This window comes from Salvelinus namaycush, chromosome 20 (assembly GCF_016432855.1).
Source record: "Salvelinus namaycush isolate Seneca chromosome 20, SaNama_1.0, whole genome shotgun sequence".
NCBI lineage: Eukaryota > Metazoa > Chordata > Actinopteri > Salmoniformes > Salmonidae > Salvelinus > Salvelinus namaycush.
In genome coordinates this window covers 12,999,677-13,021,119 of record NC_052326.1, presented here as the reverse complement: position 1 = coordinate 13,021,119, position 21,443 = coordinate 12,999,677, and the positions used below count along the sequence as shown (strand labels likewise).

Here is a 21,443-nt window from a genome sequence, read left to right as displayed (position 1 = left end):
ACCCCTGTAACCAAGGCACCCCCCCCCCTGGCTGATTCAGAGACAGACCTTAAAGCCCTGCGCTTCATTACCAGTCCTCCCCAGACACCTACACACACACCTCTACCCCCAGCACTTCCACTGCTGTCTGATTGAGCCAACCTGAACCCAGACATGCTTATCATACAGGAGCGATGTTGACATCTAAAGCAAAACAGGCTGCAAGCTGGGTGGGACAGCGATATCTTGATCACTGCAGTACCTTCCTCAGAATTCCCATTTCCTTTGATTGACAAGGGCAGAGAAGAATAGTAAAATTATTTTACAGACCCATTGGTACAACATAGGAGCAGTCATAAACTCTTTGCCAATTTCCTTTTTTTTGCGCTAAATCAAACTATACCAGGAAGGATGGCTGAAGACATGGTCTATGTTAAAACAAAATGGAAGAGTTACTGTCTGTGAGAAATCCCTGTTTGGCTACGGTAAAGGTCAGCAGTAACCCTACGTACGGTAGACTCTTGTTTCCGACTGGTCACATAGGAGCTTTCATTCTCCAGGTAGACTCTCGTGTAATATCTGCTGCCACAATGATGGAATATTGGACAGCAGAATCCCAGACACCACAATGTTACAGAACTCTAGAATCTAGACACATGATTCCTGTGCGGGCTGATGTGTGTCGAACCAGAACGGACACTTTAACGAAGCCCAAACGAAACAGGAGTGCAATTTGAAACGGTTCAAAAGAATTCAGATGTTACAGAGATATCACAGAAAGATGACAGAGTGGGGTCTGAATGGATGGTTGGTCATTTTACATGCTGTCGCTTTTATGTGGGGCTGACTATGTTTAGTGTCTACCAGATGAGGGAACAAGGAGTAAGACAAAACTTGAGGAAAACTGGGAAGTTAGTGCAAGGGCTCGGACACACCAATAACGTTTGCTGGCCGGGAGTACCTAGCACCTCTGAACAGAGTGCCGGTTGTAATTTGATAACCGAGTGCGCACCGATTGAATCGCATGAAAATGTTGTCAGTCAGACAGCAGTGGTCCCTAAAACACAGCACGTTGAACGATCGGTAGACGAACGCTAGAACCACATTCGGTGGGATGTGTGCGAGCCTTAAGAACATAACTTAACAACTGGGTTATACCACTGTTGGAAAATTCTGCCTACTTACGGAGCTCATCAAAGTGGGTCTCTATGCCGTCCACTCCAGGTACCGAGCAAATGAGTCTGGCCTTCAGGAAAGTGCTCCACTTGTTGACCAGACAGCAGTGTCCACCATCATCATTCTGCAAGGGGGGGGACAAAAGGCAGTGTCACTCACACCTGACCCCTACACAAACACCACAAGTGGACCGGTCCAAAGATCCAAATCAACAGCTGTTTTAGACAACTAGCAGCCAACACTAGTTTAGAGAGAAGCCGAGAGTAAAACCATCAGCTGGGTTTCAGTCTGTCTGCCCCATCTGTTGTGGACAGACGCCAACCCCTGCACAGAGTAAAGGGAGTGAGGTGAAACGCGGTGAGGGCGACGCCATCATTTATATTGGAGTAATATAATAATCATCATACAAATCCAAATTTATATTCCGTTATTTTGTAGCTTTTATAGTGAAATTAGATGTACTCAAAATTGTATCAACATGTGCGCTTTTTCTACCATGTACTTGTATGTGTATCTATGCCCAGTAGTGCTATTTCTAGTGGGAGTCATCAGAGGACAGTGGCTTAGGATCCAGACACAGGCAAGGACCAGCGTCCCTAGGGTCCATTACGAGGCGTGCAGCGAGAGGGGGAAGGCTTGCACACAGCCCAGGGTCCCCCTCTAAGGATAAACAACGTTCTGAGTCACGGCAGCCACTGGGACATACATACATCATTAGATAAACATTACCCTGAGTGTGTATGTGTATGTTTGCTTACGTGTAAATACTGGAGGCCAAAGGCAAACTCTCCCACTCCAACAGTTTATCACAAGGGGACAACAGCATTCCCTTTAGTTTGGGTTTCTTAGACTGCTCATTGGCTGTTGAGGAAGTGGGGGGCAGGGCTGTGTTGTTTTTTGTCTGACTGTGTTGAATGGTAAGACACATTCATGGTTTATGCAGAGTTTCCAAGGAGACCCCTCTACTCTGGGGATGTCTCAGTATCATTAGTGGCAGGGTTCTGGGTTCACAGGGTCAAAGGTGACAATATGAGGCAAGGGTCAAAATATGACCTCTTTCACATTCTTATTGACTGTGTTTTTTTGCAGATAATGAGTTACAGTATGTGGTTATGATGGCCACTTACCAGACAGATCCTGCCTATCCTGGACTGGGCCATGGGACTCTGGCCCATCTCTGAAGACTTCTCCCGGAAGAAGAAGTAGAGCTTGTCATCGTTCTTCTCAGCACTGTCTGGAATGAGGTGTGCCTTGATGAATGTGGGATCTGAAAGACAGAGAAAGTGCGAGAGAGAGAGAGAAAGACAGAGAGAGAGGAAGAGAGAGGGAGGGAGAGAGAGGGAGAGAGAGAGAGATGATAATGAGACAGATGCTAGTGAGAGTCAATTGAGGCCTAAATTTGAGCTCATGTCACTGCTGTACATTCCAAATATCCCTCATTATTCTCACTCTATGAGCACAATATGGCGTCGCCCTCTCTTCTCATGCTGGCTCACTGATTGGGGCACTGCTGGACACATCAAATAAACCCGGTCCTCCCTGCTGCTACAGAGACACAACCCAAATGGGGGCAGACCCTGTGGAGGGTGGGGAACATTAAGCCATATTGGAAGAGCAGGATGTCTTAGTGTGGCCCTGGGGCTGATGAACAGGACTCAGGAGGGGATGGGGTATGCCTCCTGCTGGTAGACGGTTGGGGGGCAACAGGGTCACTGTGGAGAACTGCCTGGGACCCAGCCCCACTCTGAAATAATCAAAAGTGGCAACACTGACCTCCCAAACCCACCCACCCAGCCAGCAGAACTAACGTGCACAGTCTCGTGACTTTAGACTACGGAGAACAAGAGACCAGGATCCAACAAAGAGCAATCCATACACGATGAAATGCCAGCAGACATGTATTGCATTAGAACAAACCATCGATGACTCGGCTACAGCACATACAGCATGTGTCGAGGCTAACGAATGACAGTGAGGAGAAACGTTTCCTTAACATTTCCTAGAAAAGGCACTCGGTGAGTTGAGCACAGGCATTACTGGTTCGATGTGATAGGCATTGTTGATTTTCTAATGGCTGGAACAGCTAGAGGCTTGGACCAGAGCCATATATACAGTATGAGATAGGTACTGTGAGACAGCACCGGAATGTAGAGACTGAGGAATCGATTGATACACAATGGAAATAAAGACAAACGCCGTAGAGAGGTGATGTTTGTCAGGATGAGACGTGAGACGTTACCATTTAACCATTTGGAGTTGTATTGGTCCGTCCTCATGGCTGTCTGTTTCCCCAGAGTACGGAAGATGGACGCGTCTGTCCCCATGAAGTCAATGTAGACCCCCGCGTAGAGCTCCCCATCTGTCAATCACAGAGAAAGAGAGAGAGAGAGAGAGAGAGAGAGAGAGAGAGAGAGAGAGAGAGAGAGAGAGAGAGAGAGAGAGAGAGAGAGAGAGAGAGAGAGAGAGAGTGAGAGAGAGAGAGAGAGAGAGAGAGGGAGAGAGAGAGAGAGAGAGAGAGAGGGAGAGAGAGAGAGAGAGTGAGAGAGAGAGAGAGGGAGAGAGAGAGGGAGAGAGAGAGAGAGAGAGATGGGGGGAGGGAGGGAGAGAAAGAGAGAGAGAAAGAGAGAGAGAACCTTTCATAACAAAGCCATCACCTACAGAGAAATAAACCTAGAAGAGACCCCTAAGCAAGCTGGTCCTGGGGCTCTGTTCACAAATACACACTCCCCACAGAGACTCATGATAGCAACACAATTAGACCCAACCAAATCATGAGAAAACAAAAAGATAATTACTTGACATTTTGAATTTACAAAAGAACAGAGCAAACTAGAATGTTATTTTGCCCTAAACAGAGAGTGGCAGAATACCTGACCACTGTGACTGACCCAAAATCAAGGAAATCTTTGACTATGTACAGACTCAGTGAGCATAGCCTTGCTATTGAGAAAGGCCACAGTAGGCAGACCTGGCTCTCAAGAGAAGACAGGCTATGTGCACACTGCCCACAAAATGAGGTGGAAACTGAGCTGCACTTCCTAACATCCTGCCAAATGTATGACCATATTAAAGACACATATTTCCCTCAGATTACACAGACCCACAAAGAATTCGAAAACAAATTCAATTTTGATAAACTCGCATATCAATTGTGTGAAATACCACAGTGTGCCATCACAGCAGCAAGATTTGTGACCTGTTGCCACGAGACAAAGCCAACCAGTGATGAACAAACACCATTGTAAATACAACCTATATTTATGTTTATTTATTTTCCCTTTTGTACTTTAACTATCTGTACATTATTACAACACTGTATATATACATAATATGACATTTGAAATGTCTTTATTCTTTTGGAACTTTTGTAAGTGTAATGTTTACTGTTCATTTTTCATTGTTTATTTCACGAAGTGTTTATTATCTATTTCACTTGCTTTGGCAATGTAAACATATGTTTACAATGGCAATAAAGCCTCTTAAATTGAAACTGAATTGAGAGAGGAGTGAGAGAGAGAGAGAGAGAGAGAGAGAGAGAGAGAGAGAGAGAGAGAGAGAGAGAGAGAGAGAGAGAGGGCGTGAGAGAGCGAGAGAGAGAAATCAATGGAAGATCATAGAAAGACAATAACAAAGAGGTTGACAGGAAGGAAACCACGGGTGATTAGTGACTACAGTCCTTTGTTATGGAGATATAGCCCTGTTTTCTGTAGGGCAGGAACACACTGTATCCCTCCGCTCACCATAACCAACAGTAGGCCTCAGCTGGTGGCCAGAGTCAGGCTGGACAAAGAGGAGAGAGATCCCAGGGTAGACACTGGGGACCTGGGGCAGGATGTGAGGATGTGGTCGTTGGCGCTGGTCATGCTAACAGTGTGGGGTGGAGACCTGGGAAATGCCCACCCCCAGTTGATAGTGTGAGTGAGCAGGTGCTGCCCCAGTATAGGACCTGTTTAGAGAGTTGACAGATCTCCCTAAAGACAAGACAGCATTTTCCTTCTACAATCGGATCAGATTGAACCTCTTCACCATAGCGACCAAACACGACATAAATATTGGGGTCAAGAGAGGTACATTGAAATCTATAACAGAGGAATTCCTTGTTTGAATTTGTGTGGTACAGTATGACTCTGGCCGTATTGTAGGTCGATTATGTAGTAGCTGAGTTGCTACAGTAAGTGGATGCTTGGTAGTTTCACCCAGGTCAGCTCTAGGTGTGGGCTGACCGGTGGTGTCAAGTACTTTTAAGTAAAAATACTTTAAAGTAGTATTTAAATGTTTTTTTGGGGTATCTGTACTTTAATATTAAGATTTTTGTCAACTGTTACTTTTCCTTCACTACATTCCTAAAGAAAATCATTTACTTTTTACTCCATACATTTTCCCTGATACCCAAAAGTACTCATTACATTTTGAATGCCTAGCAGGACAGGATTCACACACTTACAGCATCAAGAGAACATCCTTGGTCATCCCTACTGCTTCTGATTTGGTAGACTCACTAAACACTAATACTTTAATTGTATATCATGTCTGAGTATTGGAGTGTGCCCCTGCCTATCTGTAAATACAATTTTAAAAAGAAAATTGTGCTGTCTGGTTTGCTTAATATAAGCAATTTGAAATGATACTTAAGTATATTTAAAACCAAATACTTTTAGACTTTTACTCAAGTAGTATTTTACTGGGTGATTTTCACTTTTACTTAAGTAATTTTCTTTCTATTAAGGTATCTTTACTTTTACTCAGTGATGTAAAGTACTACTTAAGTAGTTTTTTGAGTATCTGTACTTTACTTTACTATTTATATTTTCGACAAAAAGTAATGTACTTTTTACTCCATACATTTTCCCTGACAGCCAAAAGTACTCGTTACATTTTGAATGCTTAGCAGGACAGGAAAATTGTCAAATTTATGCACATATCAACAGAACATCCCTGGTCATCCCTACTGCCTCTGATCTGGCGGACACAATAAACACACATGCTTCATTTGTAAATCATGTCTGAGTGTTGGAGATAGCCCCTGGCTATCCATAAATAAATAAAAACAAGAAGAAAGTTCAGTCTGGTTTGCTTAAGGATTAGCCCCTTTTTTAAATTTTTGCCTAAAATGACATACCCAAATCTAACTGTTTGTAGCAAGGATATGCATATTTTTACCTTCATTTAACTAGGCAATTCAGTTAAGAACAAATTCTTATTTTTAATGACTGCCTAGGAACAGTGGGGTAACTGCTTTGTTCAGGGGCAGAACAACAGATTTGAACCTTGTCAGCTCGAGGATTCGATCTTGCAACCATTCCGTTACTAGTCCAACGCTGTAACCACTAGGCTACCTGCTGCTTTTGATACCATTTGAAAATAAACACTTTGAAGTTTATGGAAATGTGAAAGAAATGTAGGAGAATATAACACATTAGATCTGGTAAAAGATAATACAAAGAAAAAAAACAACCGTTCTTTTGTATTTTTTTGTACCATCATCTTTGAAATGCAAGAGAAAGGCCATAACGTATTATTCCAGCCCAGGTGCAATTCAGATTTTGGCCACAAGATGACATCAGTGTATGTGCAGTTTTAGACTGATCCAATAAACCATTGCATTTCTGTTAAAAATGTTGTATCAAGACTGCCCAAATGTTCCTAATTTGTTTATTAATAACTTTTCATGTTTAAAATTGTGCACTCTCCTCAAACAACAGCATGGTATTGTTTCACTGTAATAGCTACTGTAAATTGAACAGTGCAATTAGATTAACAAGAATTTAAGCTTTCTGCCAATATCAGATGTGTCTATGTCCTGGGAAATTTTCTTGTTACTTACAACCTCATGCTAATCGCATTAGCCTACGTTAGCTCAACCGTCCCGTGGACGGGACACCAATCCCGAAGAAGTTGTTAATATAAGGAATTAGAAATTATTTATACTTTTACTTTTGATACTTACGTATATTTAATACATTTTAAAAAGTTTACTCAAGTAGTATTTTGCTGGGTGACTTTCACTTTTACTTGAGTCATTTTCCGTTAAGACATCTTTACTTTTACTCAAGTATGACAAATGGGTACTTTTTCCACCACTGGGGCTGACATAGGAAGTCACAGAGGGGGGTCATGGGTAGTGTCACAGAACCCTGGGTGGCTGGGAGGTCAGTGGAGTCAAGCCAGAGAGGAAGAGGTCAACTGCCAAGTCTGACCACCTGCCTTTAAGCTGCTGACAACACCAGACCACCTACTGATATGAGACCTTACATACCGCACGCTTTACCCATTTAGAATGTTCCATCCAGCAAATAACTTTGCAGTACACTCTTTTTGATTATGACAATAATGTGACAATGGGGACAGGTAACGTCACCACAGGGTAGCTGCACATGAAAAGAGGCAGAAGTATTTGAATTAAGAAGATCTAGAGTGTGACTAGCCAATGGTGCAGTAATAGCTTCCACAAGGGTTGGACTGGCCACAAACATTCCTTGGGGAAGAGAGGAATAAACCTTGACGGGAAACAAACCTTTTGTTTCCATAGAGAGACATTCAACTCTTCTAATAATGGAAGAAGTGTGCTGAGAGAAAGGAGATAAACGGAGACTTACTGATCAAAGCTGAGACGCTGTTGAGTTTAGGGTCATAAGGACATTTGCCTTTCCCCGAATCCACTTTGCCCGGCTCCAAACGGAAGATATATTCCTGCAATAAACAATGAAATATGTAAACTAACATTCATTATTCTTTCGTATCCATTGAGAACACAGAGCAGAGTTGATTCCGGCCTTATAGAATTTGTGTATTACAAGTTGAGATACTGACACAGGGATGACGATACATTGGGAGACCAGTTAGGGCAACACCATGAAGTGATGGGCAGACTAGAGGTTGGTACACAAATGGTTTCTGAGCACGTCTCTCAAATGTTGTTTTTGTACTGATCCAGATGTTCTCTCTGCTTCCACACGACAAGTGGTGCCAGAGCAACACGTCTGACACCAGCAGGCTCCTGAAGAGCTTCTATCCCCAAGCCATAAGACTGCTAAATAGCTAACTAAATAGCTAACTAAATAGCTACATGGACTATCTGCATTGGCACTTTAATTTCTATTTTTGCACTGACTCTATGCACACTCACAGGACTCTACACATTCAAACACACACGCACACACACACACACTTCAATGGCTCCCACACATAACACACACACACATTCATACGGACTCTTCACACACACACACCCGCACTAACCCTAACCCAGACAGACAGACAAGAGCACCCCTTTAATACAGCCTAGCCAGAACAGATAGAGAACAGCTACAAACCCGCCCGCACGCACGCACGCACGCCCGCACGCACGCACGCACGCACGCACGCACGCACGCACGCACGCACGCACGCACGCACGCACACACACACACACACAATCATCATATACTATATGCTGCTGCTACTCTGTTTATCATATATCCTGATGCCTAGCCACCTTTACACCTATACACATCTACCCCGTCCACTCCAGTATCCCTGTCACCTTACTCCTATACATATCTACCCCGTCCACTCCAGTATCCCTGTCACCTTACACCTATACACATCTACCCCGTCCACTCCAGTATCCCTGTCACCTTACTCCTATACATATCTACCCCGTCCACTCCAGTATCCCTGTCACCTTACACCTATACACATCTACCCCGTCCACTCCAGTATCCCTGTCACCTTACTCCTATACATATCTACCCCGTCCACTCCAGTATCCCTGTCACCTTACACCTATACACATCTACCCCGTCCACTCCAGTATCCCTGTCACCTTACACCTATACACATCTACCCCGTCCACTCCAGTATCCCTGTCACCTTACACCTATACACATCTACCCCGTCCACTCCAGTATCCCTGTCACCTTACACCTATACACATCTACCCCGTCCACTCCAGTATCCCTGTCACCTTACACCTATACACATCTACCCCGTCCACTCCAGTATCCCTGTCACCTTACACCTATACACATCTACCCCGTCCACTCCAGTATCCCTGTCACCTTACACCTATACACATCTACCCCGTCCACTCCAGTATCCCTGTCACCTTACACCTATACACATCTACCCCGTCCACTCCAGTATCCCTGCACATTGTAAATATGGTACTGGAACTGACCCTGTATTTAGCTCTTACTTACTTTCTCCTGTTCTTCTTATTTCTATTTGTTTTGTGTTTTTGTTCTACTTCTCTTTATTTTATAATACTACGGATATTGTTTACTACGTTGTCGGGAAAGAGCTTGCAAGAAAGGCATTACTTGAAACTATGTAAAACACACACTCACACCCCCGTATTAGCTCTGAGCAAGGGAGTACGACGCGTACAAGGCCGGTTATCAGCGCGATGGAGTGCCTGAGCTAAAATATGCAGAGAGCGATCCAAAACTCATCCATCATGCTCCTAGTGTTAGTGATGCGGAGGATGGCTCAGGTCTACGAGCCAGGAGGACATTTTTAGCATCGGTCTCAACATTGTGTCAAGTAGCTTGCTGTACTACTGAGGGTTGGTAGTAATAATAATGTTGTATTAGTTCAACATTTGTGATTGAATGTAAAGCATGTGATTTAGGCACAGTAACGGAAAACCTAAACAGATTGGCTTTCAAGACACATAAAACGTAACGCTTTCCTTTTGCGCCTAAGAAGAAAACTGTCCTTTCACTTAGCTGACAATGAATTATCACATGCCAAAACAATGCTTATTACACACGTCAGGATTACATATTTGACTAAAATGCGAGTTGGACAAATACACTTCCCCTTCTCCCCAAAAAAGAGTGTTTGCAGACTGTTTCGAACTGAAGCTAGGTTGCTATAGTTGGACTGTGTTCTTATACCCTGGTGTCTACGGTTCCACTTGACGTAGCTGCAGTACATACCCTTCCTGAATGGCTCCCAAGACACATGAAGGCAGTACATTTATAAAGCATTCATTTGTTTTCCAAGCTACTGGGGTGAATCAGCATCTCTACATTTGTAAGGAATGCATTTATTGCAAACTTTTGACAGTATATTGTATGGCCAAAGTTGTGTCTTTTTTATGACTTGTTGTGGTACTCATTGTAATGGATCTTGCCATTGTCCTCCACCACACATGTTTTCATTACATGCCTTTGAATGATTTGGCTGATATTAATACGTAGCCTACTTCTCAACATTCTAGTAGCCAAGATGAATTATCAACCAAGTACAGTAAAATCCCTTTTTTAAAGTAGGCCTTTGAGGTCACAAAAATCAAGTCATATTGGATGCTAGTGAATGTAAAGGACTGGACTCTGTTATACTAACCAACTTAACCTATGAATAAAACCGTTCTACTATTTAACTGTGATCATAAACACTTTAATCCAAATCTCTAACACCTTATTTCCTCCACACCATAGTCAGCTGCGTCCATTTTGAATCTCAGCAGGAGGAACATGATAAGACAGGGCCTCTCAGACCCCAAATGGGCACCTGACCCAGGACCAGGTCCCAGACCCAAGCCCCTTTCTACAGTAGCCTCCCCTCGGCCCACGGCCCACCTTTGGCTCCACAGGCCCTGCAGTGGTGGTGAAATCTGCCGCCCGGTTGGTCCTCCCTCCGGACTGGGCCGCCTGCAGGTAGTGGGCCTAAAAAAAGAGGACACGTGCCACGCGATTACCACGACAGTCCCATCGGCTGCACCCAACCGGAGACCCCAAAACCAATGGAAATTCAGTGAAAATTCAACCGAAGAGTTGACCAGGAGCAGAACAGAAAAAGCTCAAAGAAAGACCCATAACCGTAAAAAAAACAAAACATGACCACAACAGAAGAAATTAGTTTGGACTCCATGAGGAATGTAAAGACTGACAGAGGTGAGAATAGAACCCAAAAAAGTAACAAATCAGAACTCTAGTAAACCGCGCTAGAGAGTTCAACAGAGAGTTCAGTGATGATGTCATGTGCATAAATCAATCTGGATGAGTATCAGTACCAGCCTCTATCTAGGTTGCCAGATACATGCAGAAAACATGCTATGTCATGCACGTGCACACATAGCCAAGGTTCAGCAACATATACAAGACAAACGAGACAAAGGTGGACCCATTTAAGCGAAAAGGAGCTCAGAGAGAAAAAAGGACGATGGTGGGAGTGATCTCAGAGAAGGCGATGTCAGGTCGTATCTGGAAAACCTTGGTTAGCTGTCTACGGACTCAACACGTGCGAGGCCTTTGGAACGAACACTGGGAGAACTCCCAAACAAATGGTTTCTGTTTACAGCTCTAATTTTACCCAAGGAAAACCTTTACAGTTCAAGTGACGTAGCTAGCGGATGAATGACAAGGGGACGACTGGCCTGTACATTGAAACCCAAGTCCTCCAATTAAACGTTGAGACTAAACAGGCGGGATAGCAACAGTAAGTGTGCACTGGGGACGGCAGCTGCCGAAGCTCTGATGTCTGCTGGTCTATGAGGGAGAGAGGGAGGAATGGAGGGACGGGGGTGAGTTACAAGGCCGGTGATGGATGAGAGGCTCCATCAGTAATGATGGGCTTTCAGAGCCTCCCAGTCAGGCCAGAACACTACACATAAACAGGTGAGGGGGGAGAGGAGACAGCCACTAGGGGGGAAATAGTAGCAGTTGTTTTAGACACACTTTCAACATGCTCTTCCCAACGGTACTATAGCTGGCAGTTAGCTTCCTATGGTGGACGTTAGCTGCCTCACCAACAGGAGCCGCCATAACAGTGTGACACAAAGTGCCGGGATAAAGGAGAGTTACACATCTGTGGAGAGCTCACTATAAGCCTTTCTCTGGGTTCACAAGACCATGGACAGAGCAAATCAACGTGAACAGGGGAGCAGAAAATGAGTGGAGAAAAGGAACAGACCGTGACAATGACAGACAAGGTGGGTTGATTGACAGATCTGACTCTGAAAGAGGGGGAGTTCAGGGGTCAGTGTCACCATGGTCAGATACATCTTGTCTCTGGTTACCTGGGACCTGCGTCCGCGGTCCACATAGGTGCAGACGGGGTTGTAGGCCCCTGTTCCACACACGTATAGGTGGGTCCGGTTCCACGGCTCGATCAGACGGATGAAGTTCCCACATTCCCCCTGAAAGAGAAAATCAAAAAACGTTGATAATAGGAGACGAGGACAATCTCCTTTCAGCCTTCTGAGAAAAACAAAATGTCAAATTGATGATTAATAACCTTCAGCTACCTCAAACACCCTCAGCTACCATTTTTGATTGATCTGAGTCTGGTGTTTGGCTGCAGTACTACTTACTCCCTGCTGGCTTTCTTTATTGGACACACACACGCACACACTCGTACACGCACGCTGGATCACAAACACACACAGAGTCTGGCTTTAGAATAGGACAGGTCAGCGGCCCCTTCTTGGAGGTGCTGGTAATGAGAACAGATCTGTGCCTCCACGATCTGAGGCCCCTAATCTCTCCTACCAGCTGTATGGAAACCCAGTCCCCTTACCTTAAACCCAGCCAGTCCTCTTGCCTTAACGCCAGCCAGACCCCCTGCCTTAACCTCAGCCAGGCCCCCTGCCTTAACCCCAGCCAGGCCTCTTTGCTGGCCACAGTAATACAGGGTTACACAGCTAGGGCCAGTCTGGGCAGATATGATCTCTGTGAGTGCTGCATGCTGTCCATCTTGTTGCAGGAGAAAAGGATGTACCAACCATCCACAATGAGATGTGTGTAGAATAGGGGATAAGCCATTTTAGCATAGCTAACCCAAACAACATGACAGATGCACACCAGTCAATTCATTTCATTGTGTGTGTGTTTGTGTGTGTGCGCATGTGTGTGCGCACAGGTGTGTGCATTATTCATTCCACAGTTGTGCTCCCCCCAAGAGTGCGGTGTGCATGATTGCCTTTGACCTCTTGCCTGAACTGACATCCCCTTTGAATTGCTTTTGAATTGTCATCATCTGTCATTCCCTAAAGAGGGGCCAGGTTTGCCAAGATGTCTACAGCCAATTTAATATTTTATTATTACGGTGTTGGAATTCCACCCCTCTCTCACATATGCCTGCACAACACACACACACACGCACACATGCACACATGCACACATGCATGCTAGCTCATACATGCATATGCACACACAGGGGCCCATACTATGTAACCAAAGGCGGTGAGATGTGCGGGTCAGCGAGCACGTTTAAATGAACATTCCAGTAGGATAAACAGAGGCCTGCTCTCTCAATACCAGCAGGGGAGCACGGTTATTATCCATACCCCCCATCACCTCTCCACCATACCCCATCCTGCATGCCACTGCCCAAATACACCCCTTAGGGCTGTGTGTGGGGGTGTCGACATGTGTGAACAAATCAACAGAGAATTCAGAGGAGGATCAGACCTTGATATGGATTTAAATGGTGCTCTCAGGTCCACGGGGGGCTTGTGTGTGTGTGTGTGTGTGTGTGTGTGTGTGTGTGTGTGTGTGTGTGTGTGTGTGTGTGTGTGTGTGTGTGTGTGTGTGCGTGCGTGCGTGTGTGCGTGCTCGTGTGTGTAAAGGAACCTCTGAAACAGATGTGGTTAAACAGGAGCTTTAGCCTCCAGCTACAGTCCTTCACACCCTAATGGCCATTTTAGCATGATTCAAAGGGGTAAAGGGAGGGTATGTTGGATAATGAATGAATGATGTCAACAGCACAACTAACCCAAATGTCATGATGGTTGAGAGAGTACGGTACTTACGTTGGTATCCTTCCCCGACAAAACACACTCTGTCTTCCTCTGAGGAGGCACAGGCCAGTGAATCTGAGAGAGAAAGGAAAGAGCTGGTTAGTTTTAATGCTTCACTATACAGCAGGTCTAGGATCAATGGTGGCTTGGGGCGTCTCTTACTATGAGCGGCTCCTTGTTGATGTCATGCAGGTCCAGGGACAGGATGTAGTCCTTGCTGCCCACGTACATGCGGTCGTGGTCCTCGTCCATACGCAGGATACGGTAGTCTGTTGAGTTGAGCAGGAAGGAGAAGTGGTGGGCAGTGCCAGTAGATCGCAGCTCTAGAGAGAGAGAGAGCGAGAGGGAGAAATAGGTTTAACCACTGTCGACATGAACACTGTGGCCGTAAAGTGCAGCATATATACACATTGAGAAACACGTGTAACCCACAGAGTGATTCACCCACCGAGCGATTAGCCTTTATTGGGAGTCAGTTCAGGGCAACACAATCCTAGAACTGGCACAGGAACTTCACAGTAACAGTCTTTTGCTTGCCAAAACTCTGAAAATACTGTTTCTGGAAATGATATTTCCTCCACATAAAGTCATGCCAAACATATCCAAGCACACACACACAAAAACAAACGTTGTACCATACCATGCTTAGAGCAACTTCAACCACTCATAAAAACACGCTCCAAATCTAGACCCCCGACACCCCCACTACCCAGCTAACAGCTACAGTAGCTGTGGTGGAGCGAGCCTGCTACTCCAATCTGTTGTTTGGAGTCAGTTGTTCTCTATGCAACACGGACCTTCACGGCCTGTTATTATTGTTTTGGTTTGACTCATAGTATAGAAATGTGATACACACATCCTAAACGTGACACACGAAGAGCCTTTCCATAGACATTTTCATTCTGTGTAAAAAGTCCAATTGAAAAGGTGCCCGTCAGACTGTGGGTGATGCACGACTAGCAGGGAATGGACGCTATCTGTTCTGCTGTAACGTGGGAACTAAAGGAAGGCACACTCAAGAAAGAAAACGCAACCTGAGTTTACAGGAAGAGTGTTTCGATGTAAAATTGCCATGCTGCACAATATCATAAGCCATCATAAACCTCATAGCCTGTCTGAGAGGTGGGGGCGGGGAGGGGAGAGAGACAAAGGAGGCTGAAACCTGCGTGTCAGATACCGGCTATCATCTCTGATCTGGCCCTGGTAATGGAAGACTTGTAACGTGACTCCAGTCCTAGTGTTCTAGTATTGTAGGGCCACCTGTAGAGAACAGCCCAGCTGAATCAGGCTGCCAACACACGGAGAGGAACAACTTCTTCTTAAAAAAAAAAAAAAAAACGAAACATTCTGGTCACACCACAGTCCAATATTATACGTAGCTTTAACTGTCATGTGAACTCATCGTAATGGTTTTTAAACAATCTGGAAATAGAATCTCTCACAAATGACTCATCTCTGCCGTTAATGGCAGATTGCTGCCGTGGATTAGTGTGTGTGTGCGCTTCTGTGTGAGATCAGCGGGCGTGAGGGCAGATGGATGGGAGGTCTGGGACACAGAGTAGAACTTTATCCCTCTCCTCTTGCCATTAGTTTCAGCTAATCTGGTGTGGTATGAAAATGGCTCCATTAGAGGTTGTGAGAGAAGACTTTAGCTGGGCGGGAATCTGACAGACAATCTATCTCTCTCCCTCAAGGTGGGCCTTCTCTCTCCGTGCAGCTCGGGAAAGTTGATCCAGCACTTGGATCCCGAGCGTCCCAGAGGACACCACGATGGAAGTCCTGTTCATTTTCCACTCCAATGGGTGCAGACAAATGACCCGCTGTCTTCTGTAACTTCTACTACGTCTCAACTCCCCTGCACCGAATTGTACGCTGCATTGAATCGAAAGGAGAAAGCTGGAGACAGATTACTCTCAATAAAAAAAGTCCTCCCCACAACAGCTTTAGTGAACATCTGTCCATGTGGAAATAAAAGTGTATAATATTGTGTTTACCCAGATGGGAGAAATTATTGAGTGAGCTGGGGAGCTCTCCACTGCACACAGAGACACAGGAGATGATGTAACTGTAAAACTGACATGGACCCGCTGGCAGAGGGCTCCTCAGCTGTTAACGTGGTGAGCGCTAGCTTCTGTCTTTTGGAAACTTTGTAACGGTATTGTTATGGTTTAGCAGGTGTGCTCTAGCCACACACAGAGGAGATGGTGATATAAAGTGCAAGACGTCTTCCCTTTCTCCTTCTGTTAACGTGAACGCACATGCACTAACCCTCACTAACCATAACCCAGACAGACAGACAAGAGCACCCCTTCCAGAACAGATACAGAACACACACACGCACGCACGCACGCACACACACACACACACACACACACACACATATTAAAAGGTCATCTCCCTTCATAAACACCCCAGTCTGAGCAGCCCTGTGTTGTTGTCAACTCAGGTCATCAGCAGGCGGGACACCAGCCAGCCAGCCCTTCCTTGCCGTGCCCAGACATCACTCCCGTCCCATCCCGTGGTGCTGCTGGCTGGAGCACCGGGCTGAGGGGATACTGGAGACGCTGAGTTCAGAGGACAAGCCGTCACCAGCTGACATGTGGCATTCATCACCTCCGCGCTGAGATTAGCACTCAGGGTCATTTGAATGGGACCGCTGCCGCCTGCTTGCTCTGTTTCTAACGCTTGACTGCACGGGGGAAAGTTAGGCAGTGCCAAAGTCCCTAGCAAGTCCAAGGTCATAGGAGAGACACAGACCCAGACAGAGAGACAGACAGACATAGGAATATTACATGTGACAGGCAGACGTCCATCACAAACCTTATCAGTCACACCAGCCTCTCGTGTCAGTCTATCAGGACATCTCTCAACTGCCTCTTTATACTCCAATAACCTGTCTCTCCATCTCTCAATTTTTAAAAATCAATTGCTAACATTTCTGATGTAGAGCATAGAAATCGTTTAACCCTTAGTGAAATAGCTCAAGTGCAGCGCCCAGACAGAGATAACTTAAGACCAACAACCTACAGATATAGAACTCTGAATTTGGCTGCTAAGAACACTTGTATTCTCCAGCTGGCAACAAAGAAGACAATACATGAACTATAACAGATATTGAGAAACCTACTGAGAATGTTGAAATAGCAGGACACTTAATATCTGCACATTCTGCTCGAGTCCGTCCCCTACATAGTGCACTACTTTCATAGCGCTCTGGTCAAAAGTAGCGAACTACATAGAGAATAGGGTACCATTCGGGATACACAGTAGCTACTCAGTGGAGCCTCTAATTCAAATCACTAATCAGGGCAACATAAACTCAGCAAAAAAAGAAACGTCCTCTCACTGTCTTTAGTTTAGTTTAGTTGATTAATTCGACCATTTAAAAAAAACAAGCACACATAAAACTTGAAAAAGCCATACATGCACATGAATAAAATCATCGAGGATAACACACAATAAAGTCTGGGACTTATTTCCATTGTGATTCTCATTGTCAACTGCGTTTATTTTCAGCAAACTTAACAAGTGTAAATATTTGTAGGAACATAGCAAGATTCAACAACTGAGACATAAACTGAACAAGTTCCACAGACATGTGACTAACAGAAATGGAATACTGTGTCCCTGAACAAAGGGTGGGGGGGGTCAAAATCAAAAGTAACAGTCAGTATCTGGCCACCAGCTGCATTAAGTACTGCAGTGCATCTCCTCCTCATGGACTGCACCAGATTTGCCAGTTCTTGCAGTGAGATGTTACCCCACTCTTCCACCAACGCACCTGCAAGTTCCCAGACATTTCTGGGGGGAATGGCCCTAGCCCTCACCCTCCGATCCAACAGGTCCCAGCTTTGCTCAATGGGATTGAGATCCGGGCTCTTCGCTGGCCATGCCAGAACACTGACATTCCTGTCTTGCAGGAAATCACTCACAGAACGAGCAGTATGGCTGGTGGCATTGTCATGCTGGAAGGTCATGTCAGGATGAGCCTGCAGGAAGGGAGGAGGATGTCTTCCCTGTAACGCACAGCGTTGAGATTGCCTGCAATGACAACAAGCTCAGTCCGATGATGCTGTGACACACAGTCCCAGACCATGACGGACCCTCCACCTCCAAATCAATCCCGCTCCAGAGTACAGGCCTCGGTGTAATGCTCATTCCTTCAACGATAAACGAGAATCCGACCATCACACCTGGTGAGACAAAACCACGACTCGTCAGTGAAGAGCACTTTTTGCCAGTCCTGTCTGGTCCAGCGACGGTGGGTTTGTGCCCATAGGCGACGTTGTTGCCGGTGATGTCTGGTGAGGACCTGCCTTACAACAGGCCTACAAGCCCTCAGTCCAGCCTCTCTCAGCCTATTGCGGACAGTCTGAGCACGGATGGAGGGATTGTGCGTTCCTGGTGTAACTCGGGCAGTTGTTGTTGCCATTCTGTACCTGTCCCGCAGGTGTGATGTTCGAATGTACCGATCCTGTGCAGGTGTTGTTACACGTGGTCTGCCACTGCGAGGACGATCAGCTCTCCGTCCTGTCTCCCTGTAGCGCTGTCTTAGGCCTCTCACAGTACGGACATTGTAATTTATTGCCCTGGCCACATCTGCAGTTCTCATGCCTCCTTGCAGCATGCCTAAAGCACGTTCACGCAGATGAGCAGGGACCCTGGGCATCTTTCGTTTGGTGTTTTTCAGAGTCAGTAGAAAGGCCTCTTTAGTGTCCTAAGTTTTCATAACTGTGACCTTAATTGCCTACCGTCTGTAAGCTGTCAGTGTCTTAACGACCGTTCCACAGGTGCATGTTCATTAAATGTTTATGGTTCATTGAACAAGCATGGGAAACAGTGTTTAAACCCTTTACAATGAAGATCTGTGAAGTTATTTGGATTTTTACAAATTATCTTTGAAAGACAGGGTCCTGAAAAAAGGACGTTTCTAATTTTTTGCTGAGTTTAGTTAAACAAATATACAGTGGAGGTGCCTGCTCTCTGCCATGAAACGATATCAAAACATTACATTAAATGATTCACTTTTAAAATAGAATAATTACAGTCTTAAGTTACATTAAATGCTACTTGTGCACTGTGGTTTGTTTTGCAAAATGGACATTTCATGTAATTGTGTTTTGGAACGATCACTGCATCCAACAATCATCTTAAAAATAATCTCAAACCTTTCTGCATTTTCTTTCTCAGAGCAAATTTCCATTGTAAGCAAAGAGCATTATCGGATAATGGAAACATTCTCTGGCTATGTTTAACATAAAACAAAACAGAGGGAAAAAAATCTTGGCATGGGACTCTGCGATGCACATTCCTTGTGGCTAAACTGACTGTACTGTCAAACATGGGAGGTGTCTCTAGTTTCAAATTGGCTGAATGAGAAGCATCAGGAGTGCCAACCGTACAGTAAAGCATGCCCCTGCATGACATCTGACTGGGGATCTGGAGACAGGGAGGGAGGGAGGGGGGAAACTCCAAGGGAGTGACTGAACGGGATCCACACTGAGCTGAGATGTCTGCTTCTCTCCTGCCTGCCTGTCCTCTTCCTCTGTATCTGTCCAGAATTACTGAGCACAAAAGGAATACTGTAGGACATGACATGGACGAAGGAATGAACACAGGATTGGACACAAGCCACAGCCAGGACGGGGCTACTGGCTGTACGGCTACTTAGCGCTCTCACCTCCGAATCAGATTAGCAATCCATTTGTGACACCTACAGTACACTGGACTGAAAGACTGGCACCCAGTACTCCTGGTGAACGGCGTATCTTTCTCATTCAGCGTATCCTTTCCCGTCGCCATGGGCCATGGGCAAATTGAAGTGCAATCTGGCATAGCTGAGAAGTATGAATTTCCTTTGCCATAAGCAGGTTCCAGCATGTATCCACTGTAACTAAGCTACTGGTAGAGGCATGGTGATATCCAAGTTATGGTATGATGATGGCTCTCAAATCCACATCATCCTACCGAGACGGGATGGGAAAGCTATCATCTACACTGAGTAGTAGATCGAAGTCATTCGGTGATGATATAATACTATATTCCATTTATCCAAAGCGACTTCAATTGCAGTGAGTGCACATTTAGTATTTGCACGTGATCCTTGTGAGATATATGCTCTTCTCAGTTGCGAATCAGATCGTTTTATCTTCATATCGATATATTGAAAGTGAGAGGAAGCATATCGAGGAAAAACTTTCCCTTCACATAAACTGTGCATTCAGTGCAAACTGGTGATAAAACTCCACCAGTGATGGGATACAAGTGTTCCACCCAGAGCAGAAGGACCTGGTATATACCACTGGAGCTCTCACCAAGGCCTCTGTAACCACAACCACCCACAGTCAGACAGGGCTCAACTCCACGGGTGTGTGTGTACGTGTTTCCCAGGACCTTATGGTTATGGTGAGGAGATAAGGTTAAGGAGGAAAGAGACGTTGCATTTAAGCACCTGTCCCATTTACTGCAGCTCAGGGGAGATTGACAGGTGAGATGAGGGAGAACGAAAAAAGGTATTGCAAACGATAATGGGATGACTTCGGCCTAATGGAACATGCGGTAGACCTAATGGAACATTGCATCATAGGTAGGCCTGAGAATGTAACTAGTGAAGAGCTCTGTCTACCACAGACCAAGGCCAGCATGTCAGTGACATCTGGTGGTAAAATGATACGGTCTGTCTGTCCACCTGTTGATTTGATCCCTCTGCTCCCTCACTGTTCTGTTCTACCAGGTGCGTGGACAGGCAGCTTGGCTGGGGCTGGGGGTTGGGGGCTGGGGTTGGGGTTGGGGCCCAGGCTGGGGTTGGGGCTGGGGGCTAGGACACAGACTGGGTGCAGCTGGACAGGGTCACACTGTGTCCTTGGTGGACAGAGAGAGAGACCCATTGTATACCTGCCCAGGTCTCTCTGTGTGAGGATCTGCTGGGGAGTGAACTGCGCTGTGAGAGTTTGTGGAGCCCCTCAGCCCGACATGATTCTTCCTGTGTGAGGAGCCGCTATCAGACCTGGAGATCTCCCCTGATCTGCCTGCAGCACTAAGGTGGGGAGGGGAGGAGGAAGGAAGGTGCAGACAGCAGAATATCCCACATACCTGCACAGGCATCCCCGGCATGTTGTCTGAATTCCCCGTCTCCACTCAGAGTCCCATAATGGGAAGGTGTTGCTCACCTTGCTTTGGCTTGTCTCCAGCCATGCGTGTGTGTGTGGGGGGTGTATGTGTGCATGTGTGGGTGGTGTGTGTGTGTCGTCTTGCATGTATGATACAGAGCATACGATGCCGTTTGACCATACTGACAAGTAGGATTGCGCATTTTGGGGAATATTCAGTGGAAACTTTCCGTGGGAATTAACGGGAATGTATGGGAATTAACGGGAATATATGCAAATTAATATTAATACCATTTAAATGTAGATGTTTTTTGCATTGGATATATCTACCATATCATATGGAGACAGAAACATAAACCTTTAGTCAAAAGTAGACATAATTGCAAATGATTAAATCCTTCCAATAGAAATAAATAAAAAACAATTTAGTTACAAATTTAACTTTAATTAAA

The 21,443-nt window shown here is 45.5% G+C and overlaps 1 protein-coding gene across 1 annotated transcript in view; it reads right to left on the bottom strand.

Annotated features, from left to right (window-relative positions):
• LOC120065589 (semaphorin-3F-like) overlaps positions 1-20,995 on the bottom strand; it is a 29,017-nt gene extending 8,022 nt beyond the window's left edge. The window contains exons 1-10 of the mRNA XM_039016653.1: positions 20,975-20,995; positions 20,613-20,721; positions 14,045-14,205; positions 13,895-13,957; positions 12,161-12,280; positions 10,722-10,808; positions 7,752-7,845; positions 3,395-3,514; positions 2,283-2,422; positions 1,165-1,279 (exon numbers count right to left, since the gene is read on the bottom strand). Coding sequence (XP_038872581.1) covers positions 1,165-1,279; positions 2,283-2,422; positions 3,395-3,514; positions 7,752-7,845; positions 10,722-10,808; positions 12,161-12,280; positions 13,895-13,957; positions 14,045-14,205; positions 20,613-20,721; positions 20,975-20,995 — 1,030 coding nt within the window. The remainder of the gene's footprint in view (positions 1-1,164; positions 1,280-2,282; positions 2,423-3,394; positions 3,515-7,751; positions 7,846-10,721; positions 10,809-12,160; positions 12,281-13,894; positions 13,958-14,044; positions 14,206-20,612; positions 20,722-20,974) is intronic.
• Between the last annotated feature and the right edge of the window lie 448 nt (positions 20,996-21,443).